We start from the raw sequence: 24,321 nt of genomic DNA, 5'->3' as shown, positions 1-24,321 counted from the left end.
CTGAGAAGCCGTTACTTCAGACGTGCTGATGGCACCCAGTAGAGAACTTGGTTGACTTGTGGGTGCCGGCTTGGCAGTTTGGGACGCGCCATTTGATTGGAACGAAAATGACGGCAATGGGGATTGAGAGGGAAAGACTCCAGAGCCTGTGGGCTTTGCAGGCACATCGGGCGCAGGTGAAAAGCTGTTGAATATACTTGGCGATTGGGTTGACTGGGTTTCGGGGAGATTAACGGACGTGGTTGGCTGCACCGGAACCGGTGCGCCTGTTGAGGATGCCGGGGGCTGCGTTGTCTCGGCAGGCTTCGAAACCGACTGGAAGGAACTGCCAGAGAAAGTCGGTGCCGCTGCCGGGCCGCTTGTAGTTGGTGGAAATGAGAACGGACTCGGTGATTTTGCAGCGGCACCTGAAGCTGACAAGGGGAATTGGGGCGTCGGGGGAGTGACAGTGATGGCAGGTGAAGAACCGCCATCCGCTTGTGCTGGCTTTGGCAGCGGGATCTGAGCGGACTCAAGCCCCTTCTGTTGGGTGCTTGGCCCGAAGCCTGAAGAAGGAAACGACGGAAAGCCGGACGACGCAGATTTGCTGATTCCGTTGGGTTGGGGAGATGCCGCAAATGGATTGCTACCACCTGCCACTTTCTCTGGTGCTGATCCGTGTGGGGTAAATGGATTTGGCTTGCCGAAAACACTATCGGCAGGAGGTGCTACCGTTGATGAAGGCGTTCCGGTAGGTTGAAAAGGTGAGGTTGTAGTAGAGGGTGGTTTAGCCGTAGAAAACGGGTTTGAGAATGGGCTTGAGCCTATTGAGCTGGGCTTTGAGCCTTCAGCTGCTGTAAGATGTGAAGTTAGCTTAGATTCGGTTTGCTCGTTTCTGCCCCCTTCAACTTGTGTCAACAACACTGCTTTGCTAGCCGTGCCGCACTGCCTTCTATGACATCCGGATCGACCGATCCTGCAAAGGAGGCCGGCCCGATGAACAGTCAGGAATACCGACTGTTCTCAGAACCTCTGTCTTGGTATCGTTGCCTAAGCTTCAACGAAGAGGGTCACTGGGACGCTGTCGAAGACAAAGCGTAACAAGGTCTCCCGGTTCAAATTGAGAAAGGGGTTGGCTGACACAAGGCAACAGTGACATGGGTAATGAATGGAATTTTCTTTACCTTTGTCGAAAGACGGCGTGCCTGCTAGACCCGAGGAGGTACCTCCCTGAAGAGCCGAAAAGGGAGACGTAAAGGGACTGATTGTTTTGGGTGTAGAGTTGTTGCCAAACTGGGCAGGATTCTGTGGTGGCTTCGATGATCCAGCTCCAGTGGCGAATGAGCCATACGCTGAAGTAGAATAGGGTTGTTGGCTGTGTGTTGACTCGTCCGGTATCGTGCTGTGGATAATTTCTGGGAGACTGCGAGTCCCTCGTTTTCTTTCCACCAGCTTCTGTGAGAAACTGTGATTGATCCTCGGCCACGTCAAGCGTTTTGATGTGTCCAGATATCGCATCAGTTCACCAGTTGGCGCCTCTCCATCTACAAAGCTCAAACCATGCTGTTCAACAAATTCAATCGTCTGGGCTTCCGTATCGAAGTGAAGAAAACGGTTAAGCGTGGAAGGTGTGATATCCTTTGCTCCGTTCCGGGGTCTTGTATATGCCTTTTTGAGGGAGCGTAGTGCCGAACGACGTAGTTGACCCAGATGGATCTCAGCGAAACAGGCCATCGTGTATGAAACTTCCCGGCTTTGGACAATTTTGAAGTAGGTGAGGTGTGCGCCAGATGTCGCCATAGATGGCCCAGAGCCTAGTGGCCCATGGAAATCCAAGGTGCTCTGCAGACTCTCAACAAGTGAGACAGCTGTTCTTATTTCGTCGGATTCGGTCCAGAAGCGAGAATCTCCCCACTCCTTTTGAACATCATCGAGAATGTTTGGTTTGTTAGCGCTGAAGAGCAAGTGATACGCCCTGAACTCGGCCTCGTTTTCGCAAGCAACGCCGTGAGGTTTGCAGTCATCATAAGCAAACATGAGCGAAAGCAGTGACTTGCCGAGCTGTTCGATTTCCTGCTGCTCCGAAAAGTCCTCCGGCGTGAAACCTTCTTGGGAAAGCAAATGCAAAGACGTGACGTGAAACCTGGCAATCGTCTCGAGGCAGTAGACTTGGTCCTTCATCTCCTCGGGGGACATTGTCGAGTGGAAGATAAAGTCCCGACGGATCGCACGTGTCCTGTCCCACAGGAACCCATGCATTGTAGGCAGGTTTTCGTCTGTTTGTAAAAGGTCGTGAATGAGGTAATCGAGTGTTTTTCTTAGCGCCGCGGTAGACCTGACATCCATAGGAAGAGGCGCCTCCTGACCAGCCGCGGAGCGTGCCAATTTCTTGACCATCTTTGATGTTTGGGCAAAGGTAGTGCGAGGGTCCTTTTCGGCAGATTGAACGTCGAATTCGGTAATGCGAGTGATCTTCTCAAAGTCGGGGCACATGGCATCACAGATGCCTTTGAAGTCGATCGCGTCCTCCAGCCGCTTGGGCTTATCTGGGTCGTCAATCAGGCCGGCGCGCATCAAGGAAGATCGCGCGCGATCGCGATATGCCTTGTATTCTTCCCTGAACTTGGCCATCGCAGCCTTTGACTTGGTATTTCCGGGGTCGGACGGCCATTTTGGCGGCGCGATCCCGTCCTTCCGAAGCTGCGAGAATATCTTTTCGGAGTATGGCGTACCGTCGCCGCCTGCTTCGCCATTGGTATCGTCGGTTTCGTAGTCGGTAGAGTTTGTGCCCTGAAGGCGATCGTTGTTTTGGAAGCCGAAACCACCGCGCGACTGCGCGGTTCCAAACCCGTTCGCGTCCTTCTTCGCGCCATTCAACTTTGCGCTCTGTGCCTGTGGACCCTTTTTCTTCCAGTCGCCTTGCGAATTCCCCTTCGTATTTTTTCGCCGGCGATTGTCGTCTGAGCTTGCGCCATCGAAGGGATTGACGCCCTTCCTCTTCGTCGCGGGAGTCGTCATTTCGAGAGGCTGATTCTTCAGGTTGCGCTTCGACCGCTTCCCACCGCCGCCACCAGCTCCATCGAGGCCGAAACCGTGATGATGCTCGTCAGAATGACCTCCAAAGCCACCGGATGATGACCCTCCGAATGGTGATAATGTCCCGTCAAGTCTGCTTGGAGGAAAAGAGACCGACGTCATGTCGAAGTCGCGAAGAGGAAACTCCAAAATGGCAGCGACAAGGCACACGAGATTGAAGTGGAGAACTGGGATGGAGCTGGCCTGCGTTTGCCGCGTGTTTGGGCGCGCTTAGCTATTAGGAGGCGCTTAGGTGACACAGTCCCATAAATATTTTACCGGTGGTAGCTGAGGTGTGGGGCCAATACAGAAGGCTAGGTATCCCATATGGTTTGACACTAACAGATGAACTGACTGCTCGGAACTGGAGTCTGCAACGTATTTTGGTCTATGAGCGGAGATAAATTCAAAAATGTTTGAATATAGCCATCAAAACGGGTGTCAAATTAGTAAAGGGGGTCGATTTGGTAAATAAAGGAAACACGTAGAATGAAGAAGCAAAATGGATCGAGAAACACGTGGAAATATCGTTATAACATCAAGTTGTTCATCAAAACATTACTGGCCACAGAACACATAGTGAATCTGGGGCCGAATGAGGGTATCTCAACGACTAGTATCCAGTTGGCGTCAAATGCCTGATAGCTAGATCCAGGCGCCTCTAAAACCCCTTTGACCGGAAGCGAGCTGGACCCAATCCCTTTCTGATCTCATCCAGTTGCTCAAGACCTGTTTGTGGTCTGCTTTTCTTGTTTGTACGCTTCCCTGGCTTCGTGTAGCTGCCCAAGAAGTCATCCATGATGTTGTCGAAATCACTTCTGGTAGGGCCCGTCACGCTAGTCGCCGTTGACACTTCCGACACAGAAGCCATGTCGTCACCCATTTCATTCGTGTACTCCTCTTCAATCCTGTCAAACCTCGCGTCCAGGAGAGTGAGTTGTTCTGTCCTGACCATGGATGATGAGGTCATGGAATAAGCGGAGGGGTTGGTAAGAGCTCCCTTTCGCTTCTTCCGCCGACCGCCCATAGTTGTCGTGGTCCATATGGAGGACTGCAACTCAGATGGAGCGGCCTTCTCCTGAGATTTGCCGCCCTTCTGGTCCTTCTTGAACTGTTTGAAGTCCTCCAACCAGTCCTCGTTCTGGTGCTCTGGCAAAGCCTCCCCCTCGACAGCAACCAGCTGAGGCACTGCTTCGCCCTTGTATTCCTTGTTCGGCTTTGCCGTGTCATCCGACTCCCAACCTTCATCCTCCTCGTCATAGTCGAACTGATCTTCGAACTCGTACTGGTCGATTTCCTGCGAGTCCTTGGCCAGCTGTTGAAAAATATCATCGTCCTCGTCCACAAACGCCTCGTCTTCGAGTGCCTCCAGGACTTCTCGCAGCCTGGGGTCCATGTCGGGCTGGAAACCAGCGATTGCATCGGGTACATCCTGCTGGGACTGATAGTTCGCTCGCTGCAGGTTCTTGGACGGGAGAACCGACTCGTCCAGCAGAGCCTCGCTCTTGTGCTCCAAATCCATCTGGCGCAAAGCATCCTCGAGCGACTGCGTCTGCTTGCCCTTGTTCTTGTCGGCAGCAGTCGAAGCTTCAACCCAAACAGCCTCTCCACCGCCAGAGTTCAGGTTACGAAGATGTTGCATGTAGTCATATTCGGTGTCGTCGTAGTAAACGCCATACTCTGCCGCCTCGCCCTCGTTGTCGCGTATGCTCGCAGCGTCGGAACCAAGCTCGGATGCAAGGTCGCTCAGGTGCTTCCCTTTCGAAGATCCTCCCTTCTGAGGCACCGGGTTCAGCACCATAGAAGGCGCATTTTCATCGTGGATGAGCGGGTCATTTTGCGGGCGATGGACGAGGGTGAAATGCTGCGCATTTTTCTTATCGCTATGATTATTGTCAGCTGAGACGATCTACAAAGGCAAAAAATCTAGACTTACATCCACTTTCCCTTAGCCATTTTGTCTGATTGGGGATATCGAAGTAGTGAACGTTTTGGTGAGATATCTGGGTTCAGGGCGCAAAAGAATAATCAGTGGGACGCACAGATGAGCCCCTCGGTCGCATGTGTAGTGGCGGTCTTCGGGGGAAAAAAAAAAGTCCTGTAGTGGGGGTTTCTGCGCCTTATCCGATCGTTTTATCTTATCGATTAGAGCCCAAGCGGCCAAAAAAGGGTTTTCTCATTGGCGGGGTACAGTTTTGTTGCCCCTCGACGCCATTAATCAGCGGGGCACCACCATTCTCTTCAAGGCGGTTGCGACGGCTCCCACATATTATTACTCATTCACCAAGCAGCTTTGGCGAGATATTTTCCCTACTGCCAATACTCTCATCTATACAGGCTGCCAGACGAGAATCACCGCGAAAATGGTGCACGCCAAGTCCAAGAAAACTGCCGGGCTGGGCAATGCCCTGATGAACGACCGCTTTGGCAAGGGTCGAGGCACAGACAGGAAGCGGACCTCCGCCATCACGAGAGTGAACCATGCCACGGGAGAAGAGGTAAACAGCCCATGGAAATAGCCCGCTCGTCGAATAATATACTCACACTGTGTTAGTATCTCACGAACGAACGACAAGAGGCATCATGGGTCAAAATGCGATCGGTGACCGAGCAAGGCGCTCTGGACGAGTTCCTTTCGACAGCAGAGTTGGCAGGGACGGACTTCACGGCGGAAAAAATGAACAACATCAAGATCATCCACACCGACCAGAAGAACCCTTACCTGCTCTCTGGAGCGGAAGAGAGGGCCGTTATTGGCAAGCACAAGACTCACAAGGGACGGTTGACTGTGCCGAGAAGGCCGAAGTGGGATGCCTCCACCACGCCGGAGGAGCTGGACAGACTAGAGAGGGACAGTTTCTTGACCTGGCGTCGGGGTCTTGCGGAGCTCCAGGAGAACCACGACCTTTTGATGACACCATTTGAGCGAAACCTTGAAGTTTGGAGGCAGTTGTGGCGAGTTGTTGAACGATCGGACCTAGTGGTCCAGATTGTCGATGCGAGAAACCCGCTGCTCTTTAGATCCGAGGACTTGGAAACCTATGTCAAGGACTTAGAATCAAAGAAGGAGAACCTTCTGCTCATCAACAAGGCAGATATGCTTACGCTGACGCAGCGGAAGATGTGGGCCAAGTACTTGAAAGAGAACCATATTGCCTACAGGTTCTTTTCCGCAAGTCTTGCGAAGGAGCTCCAGGAGGCTATGGAGAGCGACGACTCTGAGTCGGAAGAGGATGAGGCTGGTGCCAGCTCTGAAGCTCAACCTGCTGCAGGAGACGCCGATGCCGATTCCGACGCCGAGGTCGACGCTGATGAAGACAAGAAGACCGCAGAGACTGAAGACCAAGAGGAGGGCGGCGCAGATGCATCAAAGTCAGATGACGAGGTTGATGACGATGACACAAGGATCTTGACGGTGGAGGAGCTGGAGGGCATTTTCCTCAGCCACGCTCCTGAGAACCCAGGTATGTTATGCCGATACTCTGATATAAAATTCTAGCCGTGAACTAACGGGGACCAACTCAGAACCTGGCCACAAGTTGCAAATCGGTCTTGTCGGATATCCCAACGTCGGAAAATCCTCCACCATCAACGCCCTGATCGGTGCCAAGAAGGTCTCTGTTTCTTCAACACCAGGAAAGACAAAGCACTTCCAGACCATCCACCTGAGCGAGAACGTCGTCTTGTGCGATTGCCCTGGTCTCGTCTTCCCCAACTTTGCAAACACCAAGGCCGACCTGGTCTGCAACGGTGTCTTGCCTATCGACCAACTGAGAGAGTTCACAGGCCCCGCAGGGCTTGTTACCAGGAGGATACCGAAACCATTCCTTGAAGCTGTCTACGGAATCACCATCAAGACTCGCGCCATAGAGGAGGGCGGCACCGGAATCCCCACCGCACCAGAGCTGCTGGCTGCCTATGCCAAGGCCAGAGGCTTCACGACCCAAGGACTGGGCCAGCCTGACGAGTCCAGAGCTTCTCGCTACATCCTCAAGGACTACGTGAATGGTAAACTCCTTTACTGCGAGCCGCCACCTGGAACCATCGACGGCCCAGAGTTCAACAGCGAACTCTACGACGCAAGCCACCTTCCGGAGAAGAGACGCCAAGCGCTTGCCGCCTCTCTTGACACCATGTCACTCGTGGGCGACGATATCTCGATAGCCCCCTCAGACCTGGCCCCCCTTCCCGCGGGCCCGAAGTCGAAGAAGATTGACCGAGGTTTCTTCGGCCCGAGCAGCAGTGGTGGCCACACCAAGATGCCTTTCAGCCATAAGTATACTGAGCAAGGCCAGAAGCATCTGAGTGGAAGGAAGGCCCGGGCCATGATTGCCCTGGAGAACGGCATTGATCCCAAGGATGTGAAGCTTTCATCAGGCAAGAAGCATTTCAAGGGTGGTGCGAGGGGCAACAAGAGCAAGCGCCAGGCCGGCGAGGATGATGACGAATAGATACCTTTGATGAATTAAATGCAACAGGACAATTCGGCGCCAAGAAGCAGCTGAGATCCTTAATCACCCATGAAATGTGGTGGTCTGTTTATTGCCCTGACCAGTGCAAGCAATTGTTTTAAAAACAGAAATGACTTGATGCCTATGTTAGACTTGGAGTTGAAGATGTCCCCTCACAGGCTAAATCGAGTTGCGGAAATCTGCGAGGGAAGGTCTGGAGCGCCTGGGCAGGTGAAGTATCTACCTACCTACGTAGAAATGGGTGGAGCCTAGATAAGTTTAGCGCGAACCGACAAGACGCGTCTTTTCGACAGGCATCGCGTAAAGTGCTTCGGCCCACCCTCTGCACAGAACTCTGTCAATCTACCTTCCCACTGTTCGCAACCTTTGACAAAACGGCCAAAGCCACAATGCCTGCACAGAAACAGATCACGAAGCCCGAGGAGGTTGGAGAGTCCTCAAACTCCGCGGCCAAGAAGGCGTTGACCGCGGCGTCAAACGGTGTCACAAACTACGAGCTTCCTTGGTAGGCTCCCCCGCCAGCTCCTCCGAGCTCTCTAAGCCGAGTGCTAATGCTTTCGTAGGGTGGAAAAGTACCGCCCCGTCTTCCTGGACGATGTTGTCGGAAACACAGAGACGATCGATCGCCTAAAGATCATTGCGAAGGAAGGAAACATGCCGCATGTCATCATCTCTGGCATGCCTGGTATTGGAAAGACTACAAGTGTGCTCTGTCTGGCAAGACAGTTGCTTGGGGATTCATACAAGGAGGCTGTTTTGGAGCTTAATGCCAGTGACGAGAGAGGTATGGGGCACTTTCACCTTTGCCGGAAACCCAACGCTAACGATGGAGTGCAGGAATCGATGTCGTCCGCAATCGCATCAAGGGCTTCGCCCAGAAGAAGGTCACCTTACCCCAGGGTCGTCACAAACTCGTTATCCTCGATGAGGCCGACAGCATGACCTCAGGCGCGCAGCAAGCCCTCCGCCGAACCATGGAGATCTACTCCAACACGACCCGCTTCGCCTTCGCCTGCAACCAGTCAAACAAGATCATCGAGCCGCTGCAATCCCGATGCGCTATCCTCCGTTACGCCCGACTCACCGACGAGCAGGTCGTCAAGCGCCTGCTCCAGATCATCGAGGCTGAGAAGGTGGAATACAGCGACGACGGTCTGGCGGCGCTCGTCTTCAGCGCCGAGGGAGACATGCGACAGGCTATCAACAACCTGCAGTCGACGTTTGCCGGTTTCGGCTTCGTGTCAGGCGACAACGTCTTCAAGGTGGTGGACTCACCGCACCCCATCAAGGTCCAGGCTATGCTCAAGGCGTGCTACGAGGGCAACGTCGACTCGGCGCTGGATAGCCTGCGCGAGCTGTGGGACCTGGGGTACTCCAGCCACGACATCATCAGCACCATGTTCAAGGTTACCAAGACAATCCCCACGCTGAGCGAACATTCGAAGCTCGAGTTCATCAAGGAGATCGGATTCACACACATGAAGATTCTGGAGGGCGTACAGACGCTGCTGCAACTGAGCGGCTGCGTAGCAAGGCTTTGCAAGATCAACATGGACCCGAAGAAGTTTGAAGTGTCATCAAAATAAGGTGGCAGCCGATAAACCTGCCTTCGGCGGGATATAATGATTTGCATGATCCGGCGTTGGGGGAAACCAGGTCTGCGGTGCCTTTTCTGTGTAGCTAAAAGCCAAGGATTTGAATGTCCAGTGTTATACAATACTACGAATACAGGTTCAGATCAACCTTTTCTTTTTTCTTCCTGTTGATTTCAATCTCATTCATTAGTCGGCAATGGCGGCCGTTCATTTCTTTTCATTCGTCGGAGTCTCGAGGAACTCCTGTTCGAATCTTTCCCACTTCGCCCTGTCCCTCAAGATGCGCTTCTGCAACCTCATCCTGGCCTCGTACTCCCTTAACCTTTGGTCTGCTTCGAGCATACTTCCCAGCACCATGGCGGACATTTGCATATAGCTGCGGCGCTCGTGTTAGTCCATCTTACACAGAATGACCATGGGTGATTGAGGGAGGTGGGTTAGGGGTGGTCTCGTGACGTATTACATCTTGAACTGAATCGTGAGGCCCTTGTACAGCGGCGAGAATCTATAGGCGAAGGCTCCTAAGATGGCGGCTCCGACGCCCCATTTTGCGGCACCGGAGACGGCTCCCCGGGTCGCTTCCCACGCGGCATCGTCTGCCTCTGCGCTTTTCGTCTGGTTGTGCGACATCATCTTGCAGGCATGACGGCCGGGCCGGTCGCGTGCGTCTCTGCGGGGGGAGTAGAAGGACGACGATGATGACGTCGGTGCGGGCTACGGACGTGAAGCCAATGGGTTTTTTTTAAATGGTAGGCTTGAAGATGAGAGAGGGTGCCAGAGGGCCTGGGATGAAGATGCTAAGGAAAAAAAGTTTATGGAGGGTTTGATTGGTGAAAATCGTACGACTTCGCTTGTGTTCGCCGCTCCTATAGAGCCTCCTAGGCAAGGCTAAGGGTGAAGCTTTTACTCCATCAATCCCCGAGGTGAGTGAGTTGGTCCTGGGCGGGTGGGACGAGCAGACACCGAAGCGAATCCCTGCCAGTCCCGGGCGCGTGCATCTTCCTGGGACGGGTTTGTTTGCGGTGGAGTGAGTGCCCGCCGCTGAGGAAGCCCCCGCAGGGCTCGAAAGCGGCCCCTGAAAGGGCGGCCTTCCCCCAATTCTGCAGGGACCGTTTGCGCTATCGGAGGCTTATCATCTCCAACACTGCGTAGTCTTTCTTCAATGGAAAGCGCACGAGACGGATCCGTTGATGATGCGGAGAAGGAGGTGTTGGAGCTAGAGGCACGCCTCGAGGCTGCCAGGGGGAAGTTGAAGAGTCTCAAAGGGCAGCCAGAGTCTCGTGAATCCCTGCCATCGCGAGGACTGCCGAGGCCTTCATGTCAGTCAAAACATCTGTGTTTTTCATGGCTATCTGTCTTAAAACCCTCAGTTGACTAACATTGCATAGCCTCGCTCACCCCGTCGGGCCACTACCTTCTCTTACTGTCAGATTCGGCTCTGCCCCTGGGCTCATTCGCCTTTAGCAGCGGTTTGGAGTCTTATCTGGCCCATACCCGAGGTAGCTCGTCGTTCAACGTCTTCCTCCCAGAGTCCATCTCGGCATATGCCTCGACGACTCTGCCCTTCGTACTAGCAGCGCACCGAGACCCAGATGCTGTTGCTGAGCTGGATGACTACCTCGATGCGGCCATCATATGTACCGTCGGCCGGCGCGCCTCGATAGCCCAAGGCCGTGCCCTCCTATCCATTTGGGACCGTTCGTTCGCTTCGTCTCTCCCGCGAGATGTCGTCGCTACGCTACAGCCGTACGCGGCGCTATTAAAGACCGTCTCGTCCCGGACGACGTCGAATACGGACGAGTCAGCCGAGCCGCCGCTGGTGTTTGCTCATCTGGCCCCTTTGTTTGGCACTATCTCGAATCTGGTGGGGCTCAGTCTACAACAGACGGCCTACATCTTCATGATGGGGCACGTCAAGGCTCTGATCTCGGCGGCCGTGAGGGCCAGCATGTTTGGGCCGTACCAGGCACAGAAGGTGCTCGCTAGCACGCAGGTTCAGCAATTGATCACCGCCGCCATCGACAGAGAGTGGAACACGCCCATAGAGAGGGCGGGCCAGACCATGCCCGTCATGGATTTATGGATAGGCAGACACGAAGTGCTGTATTCACGAATATTCAACAGTTGATATGTTCAGTCCCCTCGATGTTTCCATTTTCAATGGGTATCATGCTCGCTTTTCTTTTCTCAGATATCGTACAAATTACCCGCCCCTTGCTCAATCATCATCGTCGTCGTCGTCGCTACCGTATGCGACTAACGGTCCCGCGGACACGGCGGCTTTCGGTTTCGAGGCCACAGAAACCTTGGCGTTATTCAGCGCCGCCAGCGTACTGCTGGAGAAGATGCCGCCAGAAACGATCTGGTTCTGCTGCGGCACCGGCAATGCCTGGAACTGCAGCTGGTTTGCCCCGTCGCCGTTCTCGAGCATGAGCCGCTCTTGGTACTCCACCTCGTGGCCCTCTCGGCCGACTGGGTTCACGGCGTTGGCCCCCCGCGCAAAGTGAACCTCGTCCGGCGCCTCATAGCCCTCGAGCCCGTAGCTGCTCTCGATCTTCCTCCTCTTTCTGGCTTCCGGGTCCTTGCCCTCAATCTCGGCCACGAACTCTGCGGGAAGTGCCCGTCGGATGGCCTCCGCGGCTTGCTCCTCGATGCGTCTCGCCTCGCGTGCCTGTGCCATCGGGTTCGGGTCCGCGGTCGCCCATCGCACGTTGAGGACCTCGTCGTGGTCCAGCGACTGGTGCGCCATGGCCTCCTTGGCGAATTGGGCATTCGCCTCGTTCGAATACGTTATGAATGCAACTCCGCGGGTGTTGAGCACACGAACTAGACGAGAAATACGGTTAGCTATTGTTTAGACATCCAGAATAGATAGCCCTGGCATAACTTACCTCGCTCAACCTGGCCCCATTCCGCAAAGTGACGCGCAACGACCTCCTCAATGTCGTCCGTGACGTGTATCCTTCCAACATAGATCGTGCGGTTCTGCCTCATGAAACTACCGACACCTCCCATGTCGTCTCTGTAGTCGGAGTGCTTGTCTCGGCCGAAGCAGTCGACGTTGGGGTTGAATATGTCGTGGATGCCGGGGAGGCGGTGGAGGTACTCGCAGTCCTGGCCCTTGGGGCATATGCCGCGGGCGAAGAACAAGCAAAAGTAGCTGCCGGTCGTCTGATCGGCTCGGGTGTAGCCGCTGTCCTTGGCGACGTTGCAGCGGCCCTTTGCGTGCGTCTTGGACAGGTACTTGTCCTCGCGGTCACCGCCGGACCATTTGTTGTACCAGATGTTGAAGATGGTTCCCGTCTGCGGCGGCGGCTCCGACGTGATGAAGGACGGGTCGACCTGGGGGCGCGCCGGCCTCTTCTTCTTCCTGATGATCTTCTTGACCTTTCTCTCCGCCGGCGCGGCGACCTCGTTGTTGTCGGCGGCGGCAGCGGTGGTGGCCAGCGCCGTCTCCTGCGCGTCCCCTCCGTCGACCTCCTCGGGGCGAACCTGCGCGACTTCGTCCGCCATGATTGCGATTTGCTGGCAAAAGTCAATGGTCGATTCGGGGCGGACGGGGAGAGCTTGGGAAGAGTAAGTGGATGTTGTTGCACGTTTCGTTGGCGACGGCAAACTCCCCAGACGCGGCGAGGCTTGAAAAATGTTATCGCGATAAAGCTGTGGCGCAAGCCAAGGCACCTCAGTGGCCGAGGGCGGTGAGTGGGAACCCTGCAGCTTGACGCAGCCCCGCGGTAAATTCTGCCACGGCTCAGTCTTCCCACGCCTTGGAGACTCGACTGCCCCACCTTGGAACTTGTGAAGCCTTCCATCAAACCGGGCAGCGACTCTTTTTATATATATATCCCGTCTTTGATTTATAGGTTCTTGTTCAGAGTCTGCCAAGACTCCGAGCTCATAAGTCGCCAAGATGGTGAACATTACGGAAAAGATCAAGGAGTACGGTGTGCCCCCGCAGACCCGACATTTGAGAAACATGAAGACTGACGATTCGCAACCAGGATTGAGGAGGAGATGAGAAAGACTCAAAGTAAGGCGCATTCTGCTTTGCCGGCTGGTTCATCGTCTCTGGGGCCTATGAAACTGGCTAGTCAATTTTTCAAAAACCAGAAATGTCTTTGAACGTACCCAGGAAGGCGTTGAAGAAGTCTCAAATGCCCTATTAGGCGCACAGTGGGCTCATGGGGATGAGCCAGGCGGCGAATCTCTGTCTAATGAGGGCCATGCTAACATTCTCTAGAGAACAAGGCAACTGGTACGTTGTGAGCCAAGTCGCAACTTGCGACCAATAACCGTTAACAGAGCCCCCTTTCCAGAGTATCATTTGGGTCTCCTCAAGGGGTAGGTTGATGCGGCGCCCCCCCTCTCGTCCACTCGTAAAGATTTATCCGCTCACAATATCAGAAAACTTGCGCGTCTAAGAGCCCAGCTTTTGGAGCCCGGCCCGGGCGCGGGAGGCGGCGGCGGAGCCGGTTTCGACGTGAGCAAAAGCGGTGATGCCAGAATAGCCCTAGTCGGTTTCCCTTCAGTCGGTAAATCGACATTCTTATCCAAGGTCACAAGGACGAAATCCGAGGTGGCGTCGTATGCCTTCACAACACTCACAGCCATTCCCGGCGTCCTGGAATACGGAGGCGCCGAGATCCAGCTGCTCGATTTGCCCGGTATCATCGAGGGTGCCGCCGAGGGCAAGGGCAGAGGAAGACAGGTCATCTCGGCGGCCAAGACCAGCGACATGATTCTAATGGTGCTGGACGCGACCAAGAAGGCGGAGCAACGGGCGCAGCTCGAGGCCGAATTGGAGGCTGTGGGCATTCGCCTGAACAGAGAACCACCGTAAGGGGCTTCTTCACCTTGGGACAGACAGCGAAGGCAATTGGGGGAGTGAAATTAACTTGGCGCACATCTAACTGGTCCTGCAGAAACATCTACCTCAAGGCGAAGAAGGCCGGCGGCATGAAAATCACCTTCCAGAGCCCGCCGAAGAACATGGACGAGAAGATGGTCTTCAACATCCTGCGCGACTACAAGATCCTCAACTGCGAGGTGCTCGTCCGCGACGAGTACGCGACGGTAGACGACCTCATCGACGTCATCATGAAGGATCACCGCAAGTACATCAAGTGCCTGTACGTCTACAACAAGATCGACAGCGTCTCGCTCGACTTCCTCGACTCGCTCGCGCGTGAGCCGCAGACGGTCGTCATGAGCTGCGAGCTCGACCTCGGCATCCAGGACGTCGTGGACCGGTGCTGGGAGGAGCTCAAGCTCATTCGCATCTACACCAAGAGGAAAGGCACCGACCCCGACTTCAGTGAGGCGCTCATTGTGCGCAGCAACAGCAGCATCGAGGACGTGTGCGACCGCATTCACAGGACGCTCAAGGACACCTTCAAGTACGCTCTTGTGTGGGGAGCGAGCGCCAGACATATTCCGCAGAGGGTGGGGCTTAGCCACATGGTGGCGGATGAGGATGTAGTCTACATTGTGAGCGCATGGAAGGCATAAGACACTGGCACGACGAGTGAGGTGGTGGTGGTGGTAAGGGTTATGAGGAGTTGTATTCCCTGCTCAGGCCGACCGATGATGTGGCAGCCTATGAATACAGCAGTCCCCCCTAGAATCCTAGCCGCGAAAAAAGTAGAAAAGCAAAAGCCTGATATCATTTCGTGTCATGTCATGGTGTACAGCCCTATGTCCTGGAGCAAGACAATGGTTACCCGTAAAACGCCGATGAACCCTATCCCATCCCCAAAGAAAAAAGCCATGAGAGGCGCAAATTCAATACCTCCCAGAGAAGAAGAAACCAGTAAAACAACCCGCGAGCCTATCCCATCGTGATGTCATTTTAATTTGGTCAGAAGGTGCGACTCTGCCTAGAAGGCATTGTTCTTGGTGGGCGTTCCTGTCCGGCTGCCGAAGAGGGAGTCGCCTTCGATCTTCTTGGCGGAAGCCTGGGCGAAGAGGGACTTGGGCTTGACCCTGAAGGTAGTCGGGTTAGTTTGTGTGCGTTCATTTGGGCGCTGCTTCCTGGGTGGCAAGCGCGAAGGGGGGAGATGAAGACTTACTTGCCAACCTGCTTGTTGCGGAGGGCGTTGAGCTTGGCGGTGCAAGGGCTCATGATGTTGTCCGAGGGCGAGATGTACGTCTTGGACCTATTGAGGACATCGGAGTTTAGGGCTTGGTTCTGGCGGTTACGGGTTCGCGGGTCGTCGTACTTCTCTTGTTCAATCTTGCTCTGAAGGACCTGGCGGTGGTACTCCATGCTCTTGACGTCCTTGGTTGCCTGCGGGTCGTTGGCAACGACGGCGACGTTGACGTCCTTGTCGGCGAGAACGTTGGGAGACATCTTGTGTGTGTATAAAGTCTGGATCTTATGCGCGAGTGATGTTGGAGTGCTGGTGTTGCTGTGTCTGCGACGGGCAATTTGTGAAGTGTAAAAGTCTTTTGGAGTGTAAGGTGGATGAGTGGTGTAAGGGGAGATGTGAAGTTGGTGGCGCAAGTTTGTCTGTCTGCGGTGGATGGGAGAGAGATGAATGGATGGATGTTGGGCTTTCTTAGTTTTTGGGCTTTGGGAGGGGGCCAATGCAGAGAAGAAGGCCTTTGTATTTGAATGCCGTGCGCACAGGAATTGCCGTGGAGTGTTTATGACGTTCGTGAATCGCCGTGAAAAAGATGCACACGCCTGGGCCTGCTTGGTGGTGGTCGTGGTGGAGTAGTTGCTGGGTGTCGAAGTAAACGAATTTTCTGGGCTGTTGACAGGGCAACGGTTAATCGAAACGGCGCGCTGGGAACCGGTGCAGGGGTTCAGGGGGCGAGGAAGGAGTGCGTTGGCGGGAATGTGGGCCCTGGCTTGCCGGGGGGTCTTTGTCAACATTGAAGCGGCAGGAGTCGGCCGTGTGATGGATGCGCTGTCAAGGTTTTTCTAGCGGGCTTCCTACCTAGGTAACGACCACCCCAGACCTTATGTTGCTATCTAATGCCCCCTTCCTAGTGCAGCTGCGAGCAGGTGTTCATGATGATGTTGTGCACTGGTCTGGCCTGTGGAGTAATTAGCTCTGACCCTCCCCTCATCTCTTCCTAGCGGGGATGGAGAGAGTCAATCGCACTGGCGAGGTTGCATCTGTGGTTGAAACTAGACCGGTCAATGCTGCAAGCATGATCGCTTCTGAGCTGCAGAGAGGACTACCTATCTCCAAGGTTACCAACTGCGCTTACCCCCGGTCCTTAATGCCGCAGGGTCTCTCCATAAGATAGACCAAGGTACAATGCATTTTCCTGCATATCGGCAGACAATGGTGCTGGGGTGACTCAGAGAGAATGGAGGCGGCGGGCCAACGGTTATAGGATCGTAATCCATTCCAATGGATGATCCTTACTGATGATGGGTACCATCCGTCTGGTCGCTGCTGTACACGAAATGGCATTCAACTATACAAGATAACTACTGGTACATAGTACACCTCACAACTTGGATTTGTTGATGTTGGCCCCCGGCTGCACCGTCTTGGTCTTGTACTGCGCCATCAGTTGCTCAGTCTTCTGCTTTTGGCCCAGGATCTTCTCCGTGACCTCCTTGCCCCTCTTGTTTTCGTTCTTGCCCAACTGTTGCAGGTGCACCTCGTCGGGACCGTCAGCGAGCCGCAGAGTCCTGATGTTGGCCCATGAAGAGGCCAGCGGCGTGTCCTGGCAGACACCGGCCGCGCCAAAGGATTGAATGGCGCGATCGATGACCGTCAGGGCTGTCTGCGGGACAAGGACCTTGGCCTCGGCAATCTCCTTCAGAGCTTTCTTGGGGCCATGGTCGTCCATCTTGATGGCGGCGTTCAGAACGACCAGGCGGGCGGCATCGATCTCAATGCGAGACTTGGCCACCCACTCCAGGATCACGCCGTGCTCCTTCAGCTGCTTGCCGAAGGGTGTCTTGGCCGGGTCGTTGATGCGCATCAGCATCCATTCGAGGGCTCGCTCGGCCTGCGGTGGTCAAACGTTAATACCTGTCATAACCAAAGCCCATGTCTTCTGTGTGAACTTACCGCTCCAATGGTTCGCATGGCGTGGTGAATGCGACCAGGACCCAATCTACCCTGAATGATCTCGAAGCCGCGGCCCTCGCCGAGCACAAGGTTGCTGGCGGGAACTCTTACGTCCTTGAAGCTGATGTGGCCGTGGCCGTGGGGCGCGTCATCGTATCCGTAGACTTGCAGCATGCGGTGGATGGTGATTCCCTTCGTCTGCGCGGGAACAATGATCACAGACTGTTGTCGGTAGGGGTCCTTGTTGTTAGGATCGCTCTTGCCCATGACGATGTAAACCGAGCATCGAGGGTCTCCAGCACCGCTAGACCACCATTTCTGCTCTCGTCAGCAGCGGAAACACATGCATGTTTGGAGACGAGTTGTCACTTACTGAGCCGTTAAGGATGTATTCGTTGCCTTCCTTGCGCATGCTCAGCTGGATGTTGGTCGCATCCGAGGACGCGACCTCTGGCTCCGTCATCAGGAACGCAGAGCGAATCTCGCCGTTCATCAAAGGCTGAAGCCATTTCTTCTTTTGCTCGTCGTTTCCATACTTGGCCAGAACCTCCATGTTACCGGTGTCGGGCGCCGCGCAATTGACGGCCTCGGAGGCGACTCTTGACTTGCCGAGCCACTCGGCCATGAGGCCGTACTCGAGGTTCGTGAAGCCCGGGGACTCCTTGTAGTGACCCTTGGGGAAGAACATGTTCCACAGGCCCAGCTTCTTGGCCTTGGCCTTGAGGTCGTCAACGATGGCCGGGTGGTGGTCCCATCTTGCGTCGCCCTGGCCGATCTGGGCCTCCAGCACCGGGTCCGCGCTGTACACAAAACGTCAGCCACAACGGCGCGGGGAAAGATGCGAGCGGCTCAATTGCTTACGGAATGCATTCTTCTTCGACAAACTTGGCGACGAGATCGAGAACCTCCTTCGCGCGATCGCTGAGGCGATTCAGGACCTGGCGGGCGGCCGAGTTAGCTGTGTGCAGCGACAGAGCTCCCCGCACTAGCGACTTACGATGGCTGGGACTCTAGACGTCATCTTCAGATACAAGGGTGTGGCTGATTGATAATGGGTATGTTTGCACGACGGGTTGGGCAATACAGACGTGCAGAAAATGAAGCTGGAATCAACGGCATGGATCTTCAATCCCTTTTGAACGAGAAGCGTTTAGTCTGCATCGTAGTTATGGTAGATAATAATGCTGGGACGAGCCGGAGCCGAGGTTGATTCTGGAGCTACAGGGACCCCAGAGGTGGGGATCCTGGGGTAGCCGTCCTGACCTCCGCCTCCGCGTCTGAGAGTGGCCCCAGAATTACATAGGCCTGAGGTGTACGGAGTATCCGTACGATAGCAGTGGGTTTCTCCAGTCCCTCGCCCTGGGAATTGAGACACAATTCTCTGGTCTACCAACTTCGGAATCCCTGATCAGGTAGTATAACACTCTGTCATATCAGCAACAATCATTCTTCTTTTGGCGCACTTCGAGTGCTTTGCCCCAGATGGCGATACTCTTTTGTCGTTGACTGTGAGACAACCATCGATTTACTGAGTACCTATACTTGCCAAAGTAAGCCGTAACGTCCCTCGGCGCCCGGTTACCCTCGAAACTTAATAGCAAAAGATGGTGCCACTCTGGTGCGCCAGCAATGCGGGGAGAGGCTGCCTCTCCCGCACCTCCAATAGAAGTGCCTATCGTCCACTCCGATGCCTCGGCGCGGCGTATAGGATGTGGGCGGCACGTTCCATCAATCCCGAGTCCAGTACCGTGCAACAAATCGGACCCGAAAATAATACAACAATTCTTCTTTCCTATCTATTCGCTGGCTAGATTTATCTTGGTCTGCCACTCGTTCGGTAGCCGAGCCTAGACCTTCTAATGTGACAATACTTCAACCCTTTTGCTCGTATTCCCGACTCTAAAAACCCAGAAAGTTTGCAACCCTTTTTACGTGCGGTAATCGCCGTTGATGGTGATGTACTCGTGGCTGTAATCGCAAGTCCAGTACGTAGCCTCCTTGTCACCGGTTCCCAGCCTCACCAGAATCTCCAAGTCTTCCAGCTCCAGAATCTCAGAGGCTCTGGCCTCGTCAACCATTTCCGGCTCGCCATTAACCAGAAGTTTGAGCTCCGGTGTGCCATCAGTAGGGACAAATGAAACGTTTGTCTTCTCGGGAACCACCTCGGGAACTTCACTAACAGCCTGGCCGGGCTCCGAAACCAAAGAGTAGCCCGTCGCGCACAAGATGCGGCCCCAGTTGGCGTCCCTTCCGTACAGCGCAGTCTTAACGAGAGGCGACCTGGCAATCGTGCTGGCAATCTTTCTCGCAGCCTCCTCGCTGGCAGACTCGACGACGCGAATGGTAACAAACTTGGTGGCGCCTTCGCCGTCGCGAACAATCAATTTGGCAAGGTCAATGGAGAACTCGGTCAAAACCTGCTGGAAAGCGGCGTAATCGGGCGAGTCTTCCGAGGTAATTTCCTTTCCTCCAGCGGCACCGTTGGCGAGCAGAGCCAGAGTGTCGTTGGTCGAGGTGTCTCCGTCAATGGTGATGCTGTTGAAAGATCGGTCGACGGCATGCTTGAGCACCGAGGGCATGACGGTGGGCGAAATAGGAGCATCGGTGGCCACAACACCAAGCAGGGTAGCCATGTTGGGGTGAATCATACCGGCACCCTTGGTGGTGCCGGCAATGCGGTATTCGACGTTGGGTGACGAGGGCAGAGTAAAGGTCTTTGACATGAGTTTCGGGAAGGTGTCCGTCGTGCAGATAGCAGTGGCAAAGCTTAGCCAGTGCTTGTGGGAGGAACCCAGAGCTCCTTGGGCAGCCGGGACGTTGTCGACGATCTTGGAAATCGGCAGTCTCTGTCCGATAACTCCAGTGCTCATGACAATGGTTGATGATGCATCGCCTTCACCTCCAACAGCCTTGTCGGCCGCGTGTGCCATCAGAGAAGCATCCTCGAGACCTCCCTTTCCAGTGACAGCATTAGCGCATCCCGAGTTGATGAGGACGCTGCGGATGCCGCGGTTCGCCTTCTTCTTCAAGAGGTCCCTGCTGAAGGTGACGGGTGCCGCCTGGAACTTGTTCTTGGTGAAGACTGCAGCAGCAGCGCAGGGCCGGTCTGAGCTGAGCAAGGCGAGATCGGGCTTCGTCTTGTTTCCCGGCTTCACTCCCACGAGGATGCCGGAAGCCTGGAATCCTTGGGGATACACGCCCTCTGTTGGGACGTACTTCTTCTTGGCGGCCGGAATGCTCTCAGCGGAGACCGAGTAGCACCTCACAAACTGAGCCAGGTGGCCAGGAATCCTCTTGACGGGCTGTGCCATCCTGACAATTGGCGACGGCCCAATAAGGAGACGGGATGGGCTTGAAAGAGGGAGGAAGCTAAAGAGCCAATGGCTCAGACTCGGTATTGTTCTTGCTGGTGCGTGCTGTACGACGTCTTTGTGAGAGAGGATGTTAGTCACTAGATGGGAGAATATATGAGAGAGATTTGGATGACTGCGATAACGGCAGCCACCCAATTTTTTGACAGGGATGGCACAGCGCTGCAGCGCAAAAGGCGCATTGGGACCCAGGTCAATGAGTCCCCGATCCTGGCAACTGTTCCTAAAAGCTGGCAGTGGCCCGTGTCAGGGAGCCCGCTAGAATATGCTGATGGCCGAATATGTCCGCCACCCTGATCCCAATGGCAACTGACTTGTGAGATTTCAAACGATAAAGAATACTAGCCTAGGTCTAAAGAAGAAGAAAAATTAGTCGAAAAGAAGAAGAAAAATCAGCATTGGTCTGCCTTGCAAAGTTCTAAAGGCCTCAGTTTAAAAAACTTACAGACAACTGGAAGGGGTCTCGGCTCGGAATTCAGCCCCCTGCAGCCAAGGTACCTTAGCTCCTCTGTGTGAGGTCGAATGGCGGGGGGCCGGACCCACCGAAGCTTATCGCATCAGTCTCGGTGAGCTTATCGCCCCCGAGAACAGAAAAAATTCTAGAATCCCACTGCACTTAGTCCCTCCAACTCCCCAACCCGCCGAGTCGCGACAGTCCATTTCACAACTGCCACATTCGCAACCCTCACACAATCTCACGATGGGGCCCTCTAAGACGAGAACGATCAAGAACAAGCACGCCGCCAACGGCTCCGGCATCAGGAACAGCAAAACGGCATCGAAGAAGGAGGTACCCGATGGCATCGTCAGGAAATCCAAAGACACCCCGAAGGGAACCAAGCCGTTGAAGGGCAAGGGAAAGTCGAGCCTGGAGGCTCTTCTGAAGAAGCGCAAGAAGAAGGTCTACACAGAGGCGGAGCTCGACATCCCCAAGTTGAACATGATCACACCGGTTGGCGTGCAGAAGCCGAAGGGCAAGAAGAAGGGCAAGATCTTTGTTGACGACAGGGTACAGCCTACCTCTACACCACGCCACGCTTCCGTTGAACCCGTTGATTGCTGACTGAATTGAACAGGAGAGCATGAACACCATTCTTGCCATGGTGCAGGCCCAGAAAGAGGGTCAAATCGAGTCCAAGATGATGAAGGCGAGACAGATGGAGGAGATCCGCGAAGCTCGACGGGTAGAGGCCGAGGCGAAGGACGAGGAGAGGAAATCGAAACTGGAGGACACCAAGGATTCGCTGCGGAAGAAGAGGAAGCGCAGCCGCCCCGAGAACGAGGACAACGTCAACGATGTCGCGGTTACTGGGTCGAGGGCAGCCAAGTCAAAGAAGAAGAAGAGCGTCTCGTTCGCGTAAGGGATCGATGGAAGCGAGGCGCTGCCTCCAGCATTATCATGTATTTGCATCATGGGTGGCGTTTGGAGTGCCGAAAAGAAAACAACCTGGCCTGGGAAATGGGAGGGGATTTTATTCGTCTGTTCTACCCCTTGTAGTGTTTGGTGGCGTTCAGAGCAGATACCATGGCGGATCCCTCCGCGTGAGTTTAATGCATCACTGTAGGGCATTTATCAGGTTGGGGGGCCGTCAAGCGGCATATCTCCTGCGCAACGCCCCTTCATTTTATACCTCTTCCTGTCCATAGCCCTGTATATTCTTGCGGAATTATACAAAATGCAGGGGTTCGATTATCTATCTATACAAAGACAGCCAGGCTCTGTCTCGACTCTATTGTCTACGTGCGCTATGCGCTTGCTTTAATTTCCATCCTGTGCCTCACAGGGTTGAAATGAAACTCCGACTTGCCGTTTTTGGGCGGAGCTCCGTTTGCTTTCGGGGCCATTTGGCTATGGTCCACGTTGAATGCCATATGGTTGAAGAAGTTGGCAACCTGATATTGTCAGTTGAAAGTCTCGTCCGCGACCGATTGATACAAACATACCGGCTTTGCGTGCCATCTTCCGCCGCCGGGTTCGAACCAGCAGAGGTGGCCGCCTAGAGATGTCGTGCACAGAACCGTGTATGGGTTTTTCTCGAATTCCTCGTATGGAATGGCCTCGTTCACAGCGATCTGCAAGGTCCGTTAGCCTGTACGCGCGACGTCTGCCAGAAGTATACTTACCGGGTCGTCTGTTGCGTGCAGGGCAAGGAAGGGAATCCTGATAGCCAAGACCGCATCGCAAGAGGACGCATCACGGTAGTAAGCACTCTCTGTAGGGTAGCCCCAGCTAATGCACCTGTAAAAGTCAGAACTATGTCAAGTAGATCTGGAACCTGAAAACTCACTGGACTTCTCTGTCAAACTCCCAGAGGTACGTTACGTTTTGGAGACGTTCGAGATCCAGGTTTGTGTACTTTTGCACTTCCTCCTTGTGATTGGAAATGAGTTCCTTCATGCTGGCTAAAACGATGTGTAAGCTCAAAACAAAATTCCCTTAGGCACTGGAAGGGGATCAAAACTGACTGCCCATGACTCTCTGATAAACCTCCCTTCCGAGGAATGACCGTTTCAACGCCTTGTTTGCGACCTCGAGGTTGAAGGGGTTTGAGCAGGCAATGGCGGCTGTCAACAGACAGTTGGCACCCTCCTCTCCGCAGTACTGTTGGAGAAGAAAAATCCGTTAGTCAAAGATGACATTGTCATCAGGGGCGGCATGGACATACATTAGTCAACATGTTGGCTCCGAGTGAGAAACCCAAGCCAAAAAGTGGCCGGTTGGGAAACTTTTCCCTCAACCACTTTACCGTCTAGAATCATTATCAGATTATCTATCCTCTGTCAAAGGTGCTTATGCATGACTGACCTGGCGAAAGTCCCAGGTTGCTCTGGCGTTATACAAGACACCGCTGGTGAACTTGCTGTTCGCGCAACCTCTCGAGTTCACCACGCAAACCTCCCACTTCCCCGAGTCGATCAGTGGCGCGATAGCATGTCTCAGATAGATCTCATGAGACCCTCCGGAAAGACCATGAAGAACAACCAGCTGGGGCCGGTCATCATCCGAACCCAGTGTCTCAAAGTCCTGGTCCTTGAAATACGCTGTCCGTGGGGGCAAGGTGCTGTCCGGGTCCCCAAAAGGCTCAGTTACGAAGTCGACAGCAAAAGTTCCCTCGAATGCCTTGTCATCGGCGTGGAAAACTTTGCGTCGATAATACACCGGAGGCCCATGTTGCTTGGTGGCAGTCCACATGGTTTGCAGATGGCCATTGAAGAGAAGCGGGTTCATATGGCATGGCGGTGTGACCTTCTCGCAAATTTTTAACAGGTCGGTCTGAGCTCCATCCTTCTCCTTGAGGGCCACCGGCGACGGCGAGTGTGTGAAGTTGATTTTGGCATAACCAAGCCAGTCCATGATTCGGAGTCCTCGGGCGAGGGACGACCGATACAATTTGAGGTTGGGAGGGCTTTGGCGGTGAAAAGCACGGCGAAGATGTCGCCGAGGGTCACAAACAGATGACGTCGAAGTTAAAAAGAATAGGAAGGTTATGCAACTCTTACAAATTGTATGGGGAAGGGAAATCAAGAGTCGGGTTATCGAGAGGTTAATAAAACTATGGCCTTGAGAACACGGACGAAGAGAGACAAGTCATGGCGATTGAGGTGGAGCCTGAAGGCCCGTAGCTACCAGGCCGGGGGTTGTTTGCTACCGTAGCAAACCCTCCAGGATGGGGCAATCAGTCCGCTGGGGGCAAGCACCGAGGCTGCCAGCCGGCCTACCACGATGGATCGGCGCTGGGTTCACCGATTGTCCGTCCTGCAGAATGGGATTCGGTCCTATGTTCGTACGTGC

General features: G+C 54.4%; 13 protein-coding genes across 13 annotated transcripts; 5 read left to right on the top strand and 8 right to left on the bottom strand.

Moving 5' to 3' along the window:
• Positions 1-229: 229 nt before the first annotated feature.
• Positions 230-3,177, bottom strand: EsH8_III_000729 (SAC3/GANP/Nin1/mts3/eIF-3 p25 family-domain-containing protein; the record flags this gene model as incomplete). The annotated part of the gene is made up of 2 exons (XM_083262454.1): positions 230-501; positions 1,539-3,177. 2 exons carry the CDS (start codon positions 3,175-3,177, stop codon positions 230-232), a joined length of 1,911 nt encoding a protein of 636 aa, XP_083122941.1.
• A 538-nt stretch (positions 3,178-3,715) lies between these two features.
• On the bottom strand, positions 3,716-5,010 carry EsH8_III_000728 (ribosome biogenesis protein LTV1; the record flags this gene model as incomplete). The annotated part of the gene is made up of 2 exons (XM_083262453.1): positions 3,716-4,937; positions 4,991-5,010. 2 exons carry the CDS (start codon positions 5,008-5,010, stop codon positions 3,716-3,718), a joined length of 1,242 nt encoding a protein of 413 aa, XP_083122940.1.
• Positions 5,011-5,417: 407 nt separating this feature from the next.
• EsH8_III_000727 (ribosome biogenesis GTPase LSG1) lies at positions 5,418-7,505 on the top strand (the record flags this gene model as incomplete). The annotated part of the gene is made up of 3 exons (XM_083262452.1): positions 5,418-5,552; positions 5,609-6,518; positions 6,580-7,505. 3 exons carry the CDS (start codon positions 5,418-5,420, stop codon positions 7,503-7,505), a joined length of 1,971 nt encoding a protein of 656 aa, XP_083122939.1.
• Positions 7,506-7,915: 410 nt separating this feature from the next.
• Positions 7,916-9,112, top strand: EsH8_III_000726 (replication factor C subunit 4; the record flags this gene model as incomplete). The annotated part of the gene is made up of 3 exons (XM_083262451.1): positions 7,916-8,031; positions 8,090-8,310; positions 8,364-9,112. The coding sequence occupies 3 exons, from the start codon at positions 7,916-7,918 to the stop codon at positions 9,110-9,112; spliced, it is 1,086 nt and encodes a 361-aa protein (XP_083122938.1).
• A 216-nt stretch (positions 9,113-9,328) lies between these two features.
• Positions 9,329-9,754, bottom strand: EsH8_III_000725 (uncharacterized protein; the record flags this gene model as incomplete). Its single annotated transcript, XM_083262450.1, has 2 exons — positions 9,329-9,497; positions 9,585-9,754. The coding sequence occupies 2 exons, from the start codon at positions 9,752-9,754 to the stop codon at positions 9,329-9,331; spliced, it is 339 nt and encodes a 112-aa protein (XP_083122937.1).
• Positions 9,755-10,283: 529 nt separating this feature from the next.
• EsH8_III_000724 (urease accessory protein UreF) lies at positions 10,284-11,249 on the top strand (the record flags this gene model as incomplete). Its single annotated transcript, XM_083262449.1, has 2 exons — positions 10,284-10,440; positions 10,510-11,249. 2 exons carry the CDS (start codon positions 10,284-10,286, stop codon positions 11,247-11,249), a joined length of 897 nt encoding a protein of 298 aa, XP_083122936.1.
• A 90-nt stretch (positions 11,250-11,339) lies between these two features.
• Positions 11,340-12,634, bottom strand: EsH8_III_000723 (active spliceosome conformation promoter CWC2; the record flags this gene model as incomplete). The annotated part of the gene is made up of 2 exons (XM_083262448.1): positions 11,340-11,947; positions 12,013-12,634. 2 exons carry the CDS (start codon positions 12,632-12,634, stop codon positions 11,340-11,342), a joined length of 1,230 nt encoding a protein of 409 aa, XP_083122935.1.
• Positions 12,635-13,031: 397 nt separating this feature from the next.
• EsH8_III_000722 (P-loop containing nucleoside triphosphate hydrolase protein) lies at positions 13,032-14,629 on the top strand (the record flags this gene model as incomplete). Its single annotated transcript, XM_083262447.1, has 6 exons — positions 13,032-13,060; positions 13,123-13,151; positions 13,362-13,376; positions 13,438-13,462; positions 13,526-13,957; positions 14,044-14,629. 6 exons carry the CDS (start codon positions 13,032-13,034, stop codon positions 14,627-14,629), a joined length of 1,116 nt encoding a protein of 371 aa, XP_083122934.1.
• Positions 14,630-14,997: 368 nt separating this feature from the next.
• On the bottom strand, positions 14,998-15,470 carry EsH8_III_000721 (Spo12 family protein; the record flags this gene model as incomplete). Its single annotated transcript, XM_083262446.1, has 2 exons — positions 14,998-15,103; positions 15,190-15,470. 2 exons carry the CDS (start codon positions 15,468-15,470, stop codon positions 14,998-15,000), a joined length of 387 nt encoding a protein of 128 aa, XP_083122933.1.
• Positions 15,471-16,585: 1,115 nt separating this feature from the next.
• On the bottom strand, positions 16,586-18,178 carry EsH8_III_000720 (acyl-CoA dehydrogenase/oxidase; the record flags this gene model as incomplete). Its single annotated transcript, XM_083262445.1, has 5 exons — positions 16,586-17,095; positions 17,158-17,475; positions 17,531-17,957; positions 18,019-18,095; positions 18,155-18,178. The coding sequence occupies 5 exons, from the start codon at positions 18,176-18,178 to the stop codon at positions 16,586-16,588; spliced, it is 1,356 nt and encodes a 451-aa protein (XP_083122932.1).
• Positions 18,179-19,085: 907 nt separating this feature from the next.
• Positions 19,086-20,468, bottom strand: EsH8_III_000719 (glutamate N-acetyltransferase; the record flags this gene model as incomplete). The annotated part of the gene is made up of 1 exon (XM_083262444.1): positions 19,086-20,468. One exon carries the CDS (start codon positions 20,466-20,468, stop codon positions 19,086-19,088), a length of 1,383 nt encoding a protein of 460 aa, XP_083122931.1.
• Positions 20,469-21,228: 760 nt separating this feature from the next.
• Positions 21,229-21,889, top strand: EsH8_III_000718 (uncharacterized protein; the record flags this gene model as incomplete). The annotated part of the gene is made up of 2 exons (XM_083262443.1): positions 21,229-21,537; positions 21,605-21,889. 2 exons carry the CDS (start codon positions 21,229-21,231, stop codon positions 21,887-21,889), a joined length of 594 nt encoding a protein of 197 aa, XP_083122930.1.
• Positions 21,890-22,274: 385 nt separating this feature from the next.
• EsH8_III_000717 (Alpha/Beta hydrolase protein) lies at positions 22,275-23,883 on the bottom strand (the record flags this gene model as incomplete). The annotated part of the gene is made up of 7 exons (XM_083262442.1): positions 22,275-22,421; positions 22,473-22,601; positions 22,653-22,767; positions 22,817-22,931; positions 22,995-23,130; positions 23,195-23,278; positions 23,335-23,883. 7 exons carry the CDS (start codon positions 23,881-23,883, stop codon positions 22,275-22,277), a joined length of 1,275 nt encoding a protein of 424 aa, XP_083122929.1.
• Positions 23,884-24,321: the final 438 nt, after the last annotated feature.

Source organism: Colletotrichum jinshuiense, chromosome 3, assembly GCF_051148585.1.
Source record: "Colletotrichum jinshuiense chromosome 3, complete sequence".
In the NCBI taxonomy this organism is placed as follows: domain Eukaryota; kingdom Fungi; phylum Ascomycota; class Sordariomycetes; order Glomerellales; family Glomerellaceae; genus Colletotrichum; species Colletotrichum jinshuiense.
This window is presented reverse-complemented; position numbering and strand designations above follow the sequence as displayed.